Raw genomic sequence first — 14684 nt, 5'->3', positions numbered from 1 at the left:
GCAACAAAATATGATCTCAAAAGAGAAAACAACACAATAAGTTTCAAGCAGCCCCTTTTTTCCTTTTTGTCTTTTTTTTTTTTTCATTTGTCTTTTAGTTAGAAAACATATTTATACACTCACTTTCTAAGACAAAACTAAAGAGAACTGCTACACAAACTAATCACAAGGATCAAATAAAAAACACTAAAAAAATATATATACTAGAAATCTATTTCGTCTTAGCCGAATTTTGAGACAAATTTTAATTGTTTTTGGCAAAAGAAAAAAGAAAATTCATCAATTTGACATCAAAATATTCATACTAATTAACAATAAATTTAGGGGAAAAAAAAACTAGAATTCATTTATTATATTCTATATATAAGTATACAATTACTTTCATCCAGATTTATTTAAGAAATATTTTTTGAAATTTTAATTTTATTTTAAATTTGTTTATAATTAAATCCAAAATATTTTTATTTTTATTTTGTCTCCAATAATATACTTATTTTTTGTAAATTATTTAGAAATATCTCGATAAATATTTGTTGGATAAAAAAGTATATATGTTTAAGTAGTGTTGAAGGGTTCCCTAATATTAAACTCACCTATTTAATTTCTTTTTAAAAAATTTATTATTCATTCATTGTAAATCTATATGAGGAATAAATAATTCTAGTTAAAAATTAGGTTTTTTTTGGGGGGTGAGGTTTTGTTTAGTAATTAGGTTAAGGGAGAAGAAGATTAGGGCTAAAAAGGAACTTTAAGAAAAAAGTGGAGTGAGAGAGGCTTGCAGTCATTTTGTCCTCGGAACATGGCCCAAAACTGTTTCCTCACTTTCCTGTCCACCCCTCTCTCCTAATAATTTAATTTAATAGACCTCTTCCTTTCTTTTCAATTTTCATAATAATAAAAAAAAGTGAATACTCCACCCGACTCCTCACAATTACTTCGAAAAGCCTACGAAACTCTCAAAAGAAAAAAAAATCTAATCCGGTTCCTAATTTTTTTTTGGCATTGAGACTAATTAATCCCATAAAAATAAAACTCAAGGACCGAGTTGAATTTTTTTTATTAAGAGTTTTGTTGTCTTTCGAAATAATTATCGGAGACCATTTAAGATTTTTTTCCTAAAAGGAAACCCACAAAAGTATAATTACTCTTGGCTTATATGATCATTCGAAAAATATAAATTAAACTAAATTAAAAAAAATAGATGATTAAAAATATTTGAGAAATTTTTGGGAACAATTTTTAGTATTTTTTGTCATTATTTGACTAACATAAATACTAAATTATCTTTAATAAATAAATTTTACTAATTTATGGATACAAATTCTTAAAAATATAGGTACAAATTATATTGATTTATGTGTGTAAAATTCTGATAAATTTAAATACAAACTATATACTTTTTGTATGCAAAATATTTGTAAATATGAATGTAAATTATTGTTAATCTAATATTTACTGATTATATAATATTATTATAAATATTTTTCTTCTAACATTTTCTATTAAAAAATAGATAAATTCAGAAAAAAAAACAAAATACATTATTAAATTTGTTCAAATAATATGAACTTAATTCAAATTAATTAGTTTGATGTTCCTAATTAGCATTGTTAATTAATGAACTGACATGACATGAGTACATAAATTCTAAAGTTTGTAAGAATAATAATATTAAAAGGAATCTGATGTATGTATATGTATATATGTCTATATATAAAAAATTGAGGTGACAGAGAGAGCACCATGTTTGTTTCTCTTCTTTTTTCTCTCTCTCTCTTAAGATCAGATATATCTGCAAAAAAAATAGTTGAATTCCTTGGCATCACAACCTTCCAAACAAACAGAATTAATCAAAAGTGAGATTTTCAACAACAATAACAACAATTCTTCTTCTTCTTCTCTTTCTCTTTAGAAACAAAACAAAACAAAACAAAACCCAACCCCTTATATATCTATATATGTATGTATATGGCTTCCATGTTCATCATCAATCATCATGAAAATCATCATCATCATCATAAACCTCTTCTATGCTTATAAAGCAGTCTCTATTATTATTCTTCCAGAACCTTCCTGTTTGATCCATGGCTTATGAGTTATGTTATTCAATATGACCATGGTTCCTTCTCAAAACAACAAGAACTATGCTTTCTTCTACACTGCTATGAACCAAGTTGAAGGATATAACAGTAATTACAGTAATTGCTTATTAGGATCTGATTTTCTTCTGAGGAATCACATGGCAGAGGATCTGTCAAGAGCCACCACCAACAACCACAACCATGAAGAACAAGAAGAAGAAGAAGAAGCAACTTCAAAGGGAGAAAGAGAACAAGAACAAGAACATGAACATGAAGAAGAAGAACAATCAGGAATCAACAACAATAATAGCAGTAACTGGCTTCAATTGAGCATAGGTTTTCATGATCATGATGCAGCAGCAACAACAAAACAAGACCATCATCATCATCATCATCTTGAAGAAGAAGCAGGTTCAACAATGGCTGCAGCTACAACAGGTTCTGCAGGATCATCATCATCATCACTTGTAGAGCTAGAGTTACTACCAGGTCGCCATTTCAATTGGGCTTCTTCATCTTCTTCTTCAAGAACAGTGATGTTTCCTTTTTCTTCTTCTTCTTCTTCTTTGTTCTATGAACAACAACATCAAACGTCTATGTCTTTGTCCATGTCTATGTCCATGGCATGTGGACCCAACATGAGTGCTCCAACAACAACCTTTGCAACTCATCATCAACAACAAGACATGATGCTAATGAATTGGGCATCATCGTTTTCTTCACATCCTCTCATGCCTCCTTTTCTTTCTTCTTCTTCATCTTTGTCGTCTTTATCACAATCTTGTTCTTCATCTTCTTTGAGGCCTTCTTATTTTCCAACTACTCCTCCCTTTCATCATCAATTTGATGTGGCTGGACCAAGCAGCTCTCAAGATTTCACTTCTTCTACAGTTAGAGTTGTTGATCCTCCAAGAAGACCTCATTCTGGAATTTGGTTCATGCTTCAAGCTGAACAAAACCAGTAAGCTAGCTCTATCTATCTCTAATCATAATTAATTAACTTAATTAATTCATTCATTCATTCCCATTATTAGTATTCTTCTACTTTTCTCAACGGAAATGTTTGGTAGTCAAAGAAAATCAGCCAAAAACAGCTATAAATTACCTTATTTAACATTCATTAATTGTTGCGACAATTAATTAATACTAAATAAGGCAAGTTTTGGCTGTTTTTTTTTGTCTAACTAGCATTACCCTTTCTTAATTACATTTTCCAATGTCCTCTTTTTTTCTTCTTAATTTTGTTTCATTATTATTTAGCAATGTGCCTTGCAATTAAGTGCAATTAATTAACTTTAATCATGTTTTTTTTCTTTTGGTGTTAATTGATTTGAAATGCAGAGTTAGAGAACCATTTTTACCTCAAATAGCTAAGAGCTACCTTAGAATCAAGTAAGTAATTAATGTTTTTCTTTTTCTTTTTCTTTTTCTCTGCACTTATATATATTATAGCTAGCTTGATGAACAGCAATGAGGCTCTTTTTTCATGTCAGTGTGCTATCAATATTTTCTCATGATGATTTGATTTTGTGTATTTTGAAGAAAGAAAGAAAGAAAGAAAGAAAGAAAGAAAGAAAGAAAGAAAGAGAGAGAGTAGTTTTCATCATTTCATTTTGACTTTCATTTAATTATTTCAGAGATGGAAGGATGACAGTTCGGTTGCTAATGAAATATCTAGTTAGCAAACTCAGGCTTCAAATGGAATCAGAGGTATTATTATTATTATTACTACTTTTCTTAATTAATTTAAATCATTTGTTTAATCTATCTTCTAATATAATTAATGCATTCCATCTTAATTATCCATCTTTTTATTTGTTGTATGCTACCCAAATATTGTTATTATTAGCATCATCTAACCATATTAAGAAAATAGAAAAGTAAAAAAAATATATATAAATAAATCAAGTTACATAGGACAATCCGAAAAGCAAAATGGGGTTAATCTTTTTTTTTTTTTTTTTTTTTTTTTCATTGTAAGTACCCTTAAGTACATGAAATTGGGGAAAGCCTTTAGGGACATGAAAGTTACATAAGAACTAAAATAGATTTATCATTTATCTCTATGGTGATGGATACACATAAATCTTTTATTGAATTAAAAAAAATGAAAATTGTGTAGGTAAAATGTACATTTCTAAATTGTCACATTCAATTTCTGTTTTTTTTTTTTATTTTATTTGCATTATTATATGACACTCATACTCATATGTCATGGAAATTGGGAAACATGATTTTGATTTGATTAGATTAGAGTAGACATGGGTTCAATCTTCTATATTCTAGTAAATTAAATCCAAATCCATCCAAGACCAATTATCCACATAGGATCCTAAGTAGAAACTTCTATTTGGTTTGTTATATGTTTTTTAAGTTTGGTGGTGAGTGGAATTTGGATATTATAAGTTAGGTAAAAAATACAGAAACTCAATTAAAGATAATAATTATAATAATAATAATAATTACTAATTACTTCAAGGGAAAAAAATATGTGTGTGTACTCCATTATTATTATTATTAGTTCTTTTTCACTTCTTCTAGATCAAAGTTATAATTTCACATGAGGAAGCTATATTTATATACTTGATGATATTGATAATTGAGTTTCACTCATTTCAAATTATAATACTCTATATACCATGGAGTAGTTTATCATTCCTATGACCTACCACTGATTTTTGCATGAAAGTAACCTTTCGGTGGCATGCACCATCATGTATATGAAGAAAAAAATTTGATAGAAATTGCTAAAATAAGATGGAACTAAACTTATATAGAATTAACCCTAATTAGTTTTTTATATACCTTTGTTTGTTTTTGTTTGTTTCTCTATATGAAAATTAAGCATGTTTTAATTATAAAAAAGGAACTAAATTGTGAATTAGTAGTTGATCATTATTGAAATGCATGTTATATATGAGTGTTCCATGCACAATATTGTTAACAAACCAATGTAGTTAATCTAAAAATAAATTGTAATATGATTTTTCTAATCTTCCTTTTTCAAATTCTACTAATTTAATCAATAGTATTAAGAATTTTTCTTGTACATTATGCATAGTAATCAATAACCCTAGTGTAATTTTCTTCAATAATCTCTAATAATCTTTGCATTGTGCATGAGTAATGAACTAATGATACATAATCAAAATTCTAAAGTATTGTGTATTTGGCTGAGGAAATGAGTGAAATAGGTGTACTGAAAACTCGAGTGCAATAAACTAACTCAAACCTGTCAAATTATTTAATGGGTCTCAGTCATCAATTTTGTATGAAATCAACTACACTCGAATTTCTATATATATAGTCATTATTAAGTATGTGCACGAGGGCATGCATTAAGTGATATTATTATGGTGTGCACATTATAGTGTGTGTCCCATAACATACTTCATGCACACTTCATCATCCAACACACCACTACTAGTTGCTTCCTAATAATTACTGGAAAAAGGTTTTGAATCCTTAGAAGAAGAAACCATGTAACATATGTATATATATGGAATATATTAAAATTATTCATACATTCCTTTAATACATATATACATATATAAAATGATTAGATACTCACCCAACTATGTGTCTCATTTGTACTTTGCTATATGATACCAAATACCGTACTTACATACATCACCCACTTTGGAAACATTTATGAACCTTTCTTGAATGTGAATAAGTATATATTAAAATTTTCACATTTTTTAAAGATATATAAAAAGATTTAATAATCTTTATAAATATTTGTTATTTTAACATCTTTGATGGATATGATAAATAGGGGTAGTCCAAAGCTTTTTTTTTTTCAGAATTTTTTAAATCCAGATTTCACTTATTATTACATCATATCCCTTATCAAGCTATTAGTATGAATTGATAAAAAAATACAATTTTTGAAGGAAAAAAAACCTTTTTTTTTTCATAGGAATGCATGTTTGTCTTTATAGTGACTTGTTATATTAAACTTTTACCCTCTTATAATTAAGAATATTATGAATTAAACTTTTATCTTCATTATTGAATTTCCAAATCTAATGATATAATTAACATCTATAACACTTGTTAGTTAGTGTTCCTTCTCCTCCCCGCAAAGTTTTGTTAAAAGTCTTTGAATCTCTAATTATATGCTTTGATCATTCTCGGTCACATTATTATCTCTTTTTGTTTTTTCCTCCAACTATTTTGCTAAGTTTCAGCACAAGTCTTAATATAAGTAATTAAGTTTCCAATGAGTGCTGAAAAGTATTTTAATACGTGTACGTAGTTTTTTAACCTATATATGTTTTTTGTTCTATAGTTTTTTCTTTCTCCAAATACTTTTAAAAAATTCATTGATTGATGAGTGGATTGGTTCTTTTTTTTTTACTGACCATATTAGCTTAATTAGTATGATTTGGGTTTTCACCGTTAATTAGATATTTAATTTTCCAAAAAGATGATCTTTTTTTTGTTCCCCCATTAGTTTTAATATTAGTTTTGTGTTATGGTGGTCAATGTTGCTTGAAAATGAGTCACAATGTTGAGTAGTTGAGTACCTATTGTGTTTTGGATTTTTCATTAAAAGAAGTGTTATGCACAAAACAACAAATTAAAGCTAATAATAAGCTAAAATATTCGAAATATTATTAAATTAATTTTAAAATTTTCTTGTTATAATAAATTTTTATATAGAAAAAAAGATAAAAAAAATTATTAAAAATATAATTATTTATTTTATTTTTTTTTATTCATTTAAATTTTTGAGACGAGTAGTATCATGAACAGCTGAGTTAAACCTAATTGTTTAGTTGAATTTGTTAGTGAAGAACCCAAAATCTTAGATATACGTTTATGGTTTGCATTACCAAACAATATCTAAAAATATATATCACGTTAGATAGGTTACAGGACATACATACACATGCAATAGTCGACATTCCATTATATATTCTCTTAGAATTTCATGCAAGTTATTCTTTTTCATTCTGGTCAACCCTCCATGTTTTTCTCTTCATTTATTTATAGATCCCCAAATCCTCCATTTTATTATTTTTCTTTTTCTTTTTAATTAATTAACCTTCTAACTTCCAACTCATGTTCTCATTAAGATGAGATTAAGACAACAACATTATCTATTTTCTCCATTTCTACCCATATTATTATTATTATTAAAATAATATGACATATAGATGATTGGTCTCCAGATTAATATATACATTATTATTTATACATGTAGGATATTAACTAATTTGAGAATTGACTAATTAAATTTTATTAACTTGAAAACCTGTTTCAAAAAAGTATAATTCACAACTTACAACAAATTAAACTTCTAGGAAAATACTTAATATCTAGCCTTATTATTTCATGGCATCAAATAATTAAACTAAAACTTCATTTGTATTTATGTATTTATTCATTTACATGTTTATATGTTAATTAATATTCTGATGAGAGTAATCCATTTTATTTTAGTTAGAATGTGTGAGGCACTCAACATTCCTATCTAATTAATTTTTATTAGGCCTTAATGATAATAATAATAATAATAATGTGAAGTCAACCTAGGACCACTCGGTTATACACATCATCACCAGCCATAAATTAAAATAAGAATAGGGTTAGCTGGTTATTAGGGAAAACCTCATACATATAATTTGGAATAAGAAACTCAATGATTGAGTTTAATAGGTATTATAAATTTGCCCTAATAACATATTCTCTAGGTAGGTAGATATATTTAGGTTAATCTTTACTTGCATGCTTTAAGTTTTTAATTAGTTTTATTCAAAATAATAAATTTAGGGCTACAATTTGTTTTCCCTTAGGTATATTAGGAGGTTCAATGATAATAAGTCAAAGATGGTGATATTTTTCAGGTATTAAGAGTATTATTGTTGGATCTAATTATAAAAACGGTAACTAAATAAACTAACCATTTTAATCTTAAATCTTAAATATATATGTTAAGCAAAATATTCTAAATAATTTAATTAGAAACCCAACCTTTTTAGTTAATATTTTTTTAATTTAAATTTTAAATTCTAAATTTTATATCCTAAATCTTAATTTTAAATCCTAAATCCTCTATAAAAGAATTAGTTTTATAAAATAATTAACTAATTAACCTGTTTTGTTGTATATTGACAATATGAACATGGATAATAGATAGTCTAGGGAATAATCAATACAAGAAATCAAAAAGATGTCTTTCATGGTGGAAGATATGTGTATCCCTAACTTTTGTTTTAAATTTTGATTTGTTTTCCATTTCCTTATTATTGCTTTTTCTAATTTATTATAAAGAGTGCATTGACTTTAAGATGTAAAATCACATGTTCCAACTTGGATATATATCTATGATATATCTTTATCTTGGCCTACTTAATTGACAGCACTACTCATATTCTCTATATTCATACAAAAAGGTTGAAAGATATATAATAATATAGGAAGAGTTTCAAGTGTACCGGAAATATCGGTGTTCCAGTTATTTTAATCGTTGATCTGAATTATAAAAAATAGAGTGAATACCTCATTCGTCTCCTGATAATTATCTCGAAAGGACAACGAGGTCTTCAAGAAAAAAAAAATACTCAATCCGATTCCTGATATTTTTTTTGGGACTGATTAGTCCCTGTGCCAAAAAAACATACAACATTAACTTTTTTTTGGCACAGGGGCCTCGTTATCCTTTCGAGGTAATTGTCAGGTGTCGGGTTGAGTTTTTTTTTCAAGGATTTTGTTGTCTTTCGAGGTAATTGTCAGGGACTATTTTGGGTTTTTCTCTAAAAAGTATATATAATATATATTAATTAAAATCAACTGTTAAAACAATTAGAACACCAGTATTCTTGGTATACTTGAAATTTTTTCAATAATATATATGTTTTGATAATTGTTTATTTAACTAATTTTAATTAATTATTTATTAACTCAAACTAACACCATATCCTAGGGCTTTGAAAATCACACGTGGACCCTGTCATTCTCACCACACTTCCATATATACCCATTTTTGCATGCTCTTTCATTCTCTCACCTTTTCGTCACGCTTTCGCTTGTTTTTCCCCACACTTTTCATGTAGGTCCCTCCTATTTCCATTTTTTCTATTATCCTTTAATTTTTTTTATTATATGGAATATTTAATTTTGGATTAATTAAAAAGCTCCATCAAAATGTTAAGTGCAGCACTCTCATAAAAAGGGAGAATTCCATTATTATAAATAGGTAGCGTCCATCCTCCACCAACCACAGTTTATGAAACTACATGATGTGATGATTCTCTATAATAACAACAAAATCCAAATCTAATTTTAGTACTATCCACGATTGAAAACTAAGCAATTTCTATAATTTTTTTATTTTTAGGTAGTATATATTATACCCCAACTAACAAGGTTGTTCAAATTATATATATATATATATATATATATATATATATATATATATATATATATATATATATATATATATCTTATGTTTGAGTTTTGTGAATAATAATGAAAAAAATTTAATTAGGAGAATTAATCTTATCATAATGTGAATATGCAGCAATTTTTAATTAGTTTGAATGGAATTATTAGTATTATTATTATTATTGTATATATTATAACTCACATCATGTAATTTTCTAGGGCTAATATTAAATTTGTTGTAGATAAACTTGATTAAGAGTTTGACATAATAAGAAATATTTTGTGGCTGAGGTAAGGAGGCGTCTAGTTTGAGTAGATGAATTATATGAAAAAATATCTCATCACAATCTAAATAAAAAACATTAAAGTTGGTGAGTGATATGCATGCACCATTATAAACAAAAAAAAAAACACGTTAATTGTTAATTAATTAACATGGTTTAGGAGGGTAGAGAGAGAGTTAACCTTTTTATTTATTTATTTGTTTGTTGGTGAAAACTCAGATACAGTTAACTTCATATGAAGTTAATACTTGAGAGTCGTTAGATGGTAATTTAGTTAAACTTATCAAATTATTTAACAACTCTCAACTATCAACCTTACAGTTAACTACACCTGAGTTTCTACTTGTTTGTTTGTTTGACATGACTTATAGGCAGCGTTTATTTTGAGGTATTGAGACAGAGACTGAGACTCAGTATTATGTTTGTTAGTTCAGAGACTGATACTAAAATTTTAGTCTCTGTCTCCAAAATTTCAGTATTTCAATACTTCCAAAAAGTAGGGACATAGGGGACTAAAATTTTTAGAGATAGAGACTGAAACTTTAATAACATTTTATATCTAAAATACCCTCATTTCAATTAATTAATTCTAATTTTACCCTTTGTGCAAGTTAAATTAGAGTTTTATTCTTGTTTCAATTTCTGTCTTTCATTTTGTACCAAACAGAATACTGAGATTTATTTCAATCTCGGTCTCTTAGTTTCTGTCTCTCAGTCTTAGTCTTTCTGTCTCTGTCTCTCCACCAAACGCTACTATATAGAACTAGTTATTAGTTAGTTTGATGGTGAAAATAAAATAAAAAAGAAAGAAAAATAAAAAGGGCAATAATTTCATGTAGTAATGTTGACGCTCGCATGCATTAGGGTTTGGGTGGCGCAACGTGATAAAGACGTGCATGATGATCCATGAAAATTTTTAGTAATATAAACGCGTAGTGATTAGGTCCCTTCGAACAACAGAAAATATATATAATACAACTTATTATTTTATATCTCATATTAAAATTATTATTATTAATATTAATATTATGATTATGATAGTCTCTATATGGTGTCTTAGCCTATTCTTCGCCGTGGTTCATGGATCCATTATTTCCATCATATTTTATTCTACGTTCTTGTTTTTGTATGTTTTCTCAATTATTTTTAGCATAATTTTTAAATATACATCTCCCCCATATCTAAAAACATTGGATACTTTTATACACCTGAAATAATTAAAAAAGTTGAATAATAATTATATAGTGATACAAAAAAAAATTGATATTGAAAATATGTATGCATGGTGGTTGAATTAAAATAAAAAATAAAATAATAGATAATGGTGAATACTGAATAGAGTTAATTAAAATTTTGTCTCTTATCAATAATATTTTAGTAAAATTTAGGTTTAATTACTCTGTTGGTCTTTATAATTTTGTGAAATTTTTAATTAGGTCTTTTATTATTATTTTTTTAACTGAGTCTCTACACTAATTTTTTTTTTCAATTAAGTCTTTTTTAATAGTAATTGGCTTAATTTTATAGAAACCCAACTAAAAAAATTAGTATAAAAACTTAAATAAAAGGAAAAAAAAAGTATAAGAATCCAATTAAAAAAAATTTAGTGTAAGGACTCAATTAAAAAAAATATAGAAATCTAATTAAAAATTTTACGAAATTTTAGAATTAACAGACTAATTAAACCTAAAATTTATTTGTGGTTAATGGTTTTGTTCATTATAGCTATAGTATGATACATTAATACTAATTGATGTAGAATAATACTACTATATGATAATAGTAATATATATATATATATATATATATGAAAATATAATAGAATAGAAAAAAAAAACACTGAAGTCTAAGGGATGATGATTATGGCTTAGGAGCAAAGTCTTGTGGGACCCTATAATGATTAAAGAGGGAGCAGTTTTTAAGATCGTGGGTTGGGTGGCCATTTCCACGATTACCCGCTGACCCAAATATATGCGTGCATGCTTCATTTAACAAAACTAAATTAATTTATATAGAACAAAAGAAATTGCTTTTCTTTTTTCTTTTTTGTTTTCTCTAACATTAATTAATATGAAAAATAAATAGAGGGAAGTGGATCAATCTTATGCGTAAAGTAGAAGTTACAAAGATTGTATGCATTGGTTAGTAGGCCCTAGACGTAAGCCACTGACAAAGCATGACTTCATCCTGATTTCATATTTTCATTTCAATTCTTGCTTAAAAAAAAAAAAGAATTTTGTCTTAATTTAATTTACTAATCTGCATAACATCACTGTATGTATGTTCCATGCTCTGTTTTAATAAGGATTAATTATTTGATTAGTCTTTATAGTTTATTAAATTTTTATATTTTATTTAATTTTATAATTAAATTATTTTTTAGTGTAAAAATTATTAGAATTAATTAAATATTTTTTTTATAAATTAAAAATATTTATAATTAAAAATATAATTAAATTTTTTATTATATATTTTTTTGAAAGAAATATTTTATTAATTTTACCATTTTTACATAAAAAATACATAATTACAAAATTAAAAGTAATATAGTGATTCAATTAAAAAATATATAAAAATTTAATTAAGAATTTGATAAAACTATATGAACTAACAGAATAATTAAATCTTTTAATAAATATAGAGAATTAATTTTTAGAAATTAATTTTTATGTAATTATTTTTATTTTTAGAGAATGTAGAGTTTAGAAATTAAAATTTATAATTTAGAATTTAAATAAAATTTATAGATAAAGAAAAATGTGTGTATCTGAGTATTATTAATTCGTTCCTACATACACAATACATTAAATGTATGTATGAGAAGAAATTGATAAGATTACTATTATACGTAACATGATGATACCAATTCAAGTTAATGAACTAAAATAAAAATAAAAAATCCTACAGTTGTTTCTATATATTCCTTGCTTCCCTTATTCACAAAATGTTGATTATGAAATCATCATAATATGCTATATAAGTTTTATATATCTAATTATTTATTATTCAATAGTAGTGTAGAGTCTTTACTTTGAAGTGAACTAAAGCTAGCGTCCCGTCGCGTAAAGAAAGATGCATAGATATCAATATTGAGATTATAAGAAAAGTAATCATAACAATGATTCTGGAATTGTATATATGAAAAATCTTGAAATTGAAAAAGATTGATAGAGGAATGATATAAAAGTATACATATGCTAATTATAACTATCATTTCTTGCTTACACTCACGTAGTCAAGTTAATGTGTATAGATAATAAGTTCAATCATAGCTAATTATAATATGAATTTTATTTATTTAATTAATTATAACCTTTGTATATATTATTGTGTATTCTAGTATGTTACAATATTGATGGCACAATTTTTAATTATTTCTAAAAACATTACTCTTACTAATGTCTTAATAGTGTGATATTACATTAAAGTTAAATTCTTTTAATGTTTAATTATTCTATTAGTCCTTATAATTTTACTAAATTTTTAATTAAATTTTTATATATTTTTTTAATTATATCTTTATACTACTTTTAATTTTATAATTAAATCATTTTTATGTAGAAAACATAAAAATTAACCGAATGTTTCTTCCAAAATACATGCAGTCAAAGATCTAATTAGATTTTTAATTATAAATACCTTTAATTTGTGAAAAAATATACAGTTATAACGCTAATATTTTCTATCTTGAGAAAGACTTAATTATAAAATTAAAAGCAGTGGAGAGTGGATGAACTCAATTGAAAATAAAAATAAAGAATCTAATTATAAATTTAGTAAAATTATAGGTATCAATAGAATAATTAAATATTTTTTAAGTGAATAAAAATACTAAAAGAATTGTTATTATAACAAAGATTTTTCTTTCTTTTTTGATCTATTTCTATATATACTTAAACATAACATAACATATGACATGTGATGTGTGTGTACATGGTAGAATTGAAGATAATAATTATGAATAAAGTGTGGAATGAATAATGATTCAATGAATGAATTGGTATTATTATTGCAGATAGAGATAACATGCAGAGGACAGAAACTTTTACCATTCTTAACGTTGCAGCATGTGAGGGATAACATTTGGACTCAGAGGGACACTACCAACATAACAACAACATCAAGACCTTTGCTTTCAGATTCATCAACCACAGATCATGTCATGGTTCTCCATTACAGTAGAACCAATGCTTAATCACAACTCATCACTTTAATTTTATTGTATCCTTGTTATTAACTTATCTAAACCATTTTTTTTTTACTTGTTCTTTTAATTTTTACTTTTCCAATTTTTCTATTCTAATGGGTTTTGATTATTATTATTTTTTTTTGCTTCCTTTTTTTAAAAAAAAAATCCCCCATTATTGATGACATGAATTAGGGTTTTGGGGTGGCAAGTACTATTATTGTTGCCCATAACATTTTTATTCTCATATATATATTATGAGGTGGGTGGGGAATTATTACCATCATAATCAACTGTATTATCAACAACAAAAACTTATTAATCTAATTTGATCCACTAACCACTATTTTCCCACTTTTAGTTTGTTTTTATTCTAATTTAAGTATTGTTGTGTCCAGCTAAATGCATGTCATATCAATACTTTTATTTGGATACATGCATGTGTTTTTATTAGCAACATCTAACGTGGGTACAGTTCCTTTTCCAAATTTGTACTTAACAAATTTTAATTCAACATCTATAAAGTTCAACTTTATTTGGTGCAAGTGCAAAAACATATGACATGTCCATATAGCTTCTTCTATATTAAGCATAATATCTCTGAATTTTTCAGTTTTTTTTTTTTTTTTATCGCCCCGCAAAAGAGCAAAGCAAAGAGTCAAGTCTATATAAGTTAAAGGAAGACTATGCTAAAACATAAAAGTGGTAGAAGTGAGTATATGAAAGCAAACATTAGGG

General features: G+C 26.0%; 1 protein-coding gene across 1 annotated transcript; it reads left to right on the top strand.

The window, feature by feature from the left end:
- The first annotated feature begins 1723 nt into the window (after window positions 1-1723).
- On the top strand, window positions 1724-14306 carry LOC112743428 (uncharacterized). Its single transcript, XM_072234014.1, has 4 exons — window positions 1724-3042; window positions 3423-3473; window positions 3719-3791; window positions 13776-14306. Exons 1-4 carry the CDS (start codon window positions 2099-2101, stop codon window positions 13953-13955), a joined length of 1248 nt encoding a protein of 415 aa, XP_072090115.1. The 5' UTR covers window positions 1724-2098; the 3' UTR covers window positions 13956-14306.
- Window positions 14307-14684: the final 378 nt, after the last annotated feature.

Source organism: Arachis hypogaea, chromosome 4 (genome assembly GCF_003086295.3).
Source record: "Arachis hypogaea cultivar Tifrunner chromosome 4, arahy.Tifrunner.gnm2.J5K5, whole genome shotgun sequence".
Taxonomy (NCBI): domain Eukaryota; kingdom Viridiplantae; phylum Streptophyta; class Magnoliopsida; order Fabales; family Fabaceae; genus Arachis; species Arachis hypogaea.
The sequence above is the reverse complement of the archived record's forward strand: the minus strand, read 5'-3'. Positions and strand labels throughout refer to the sequence as shown.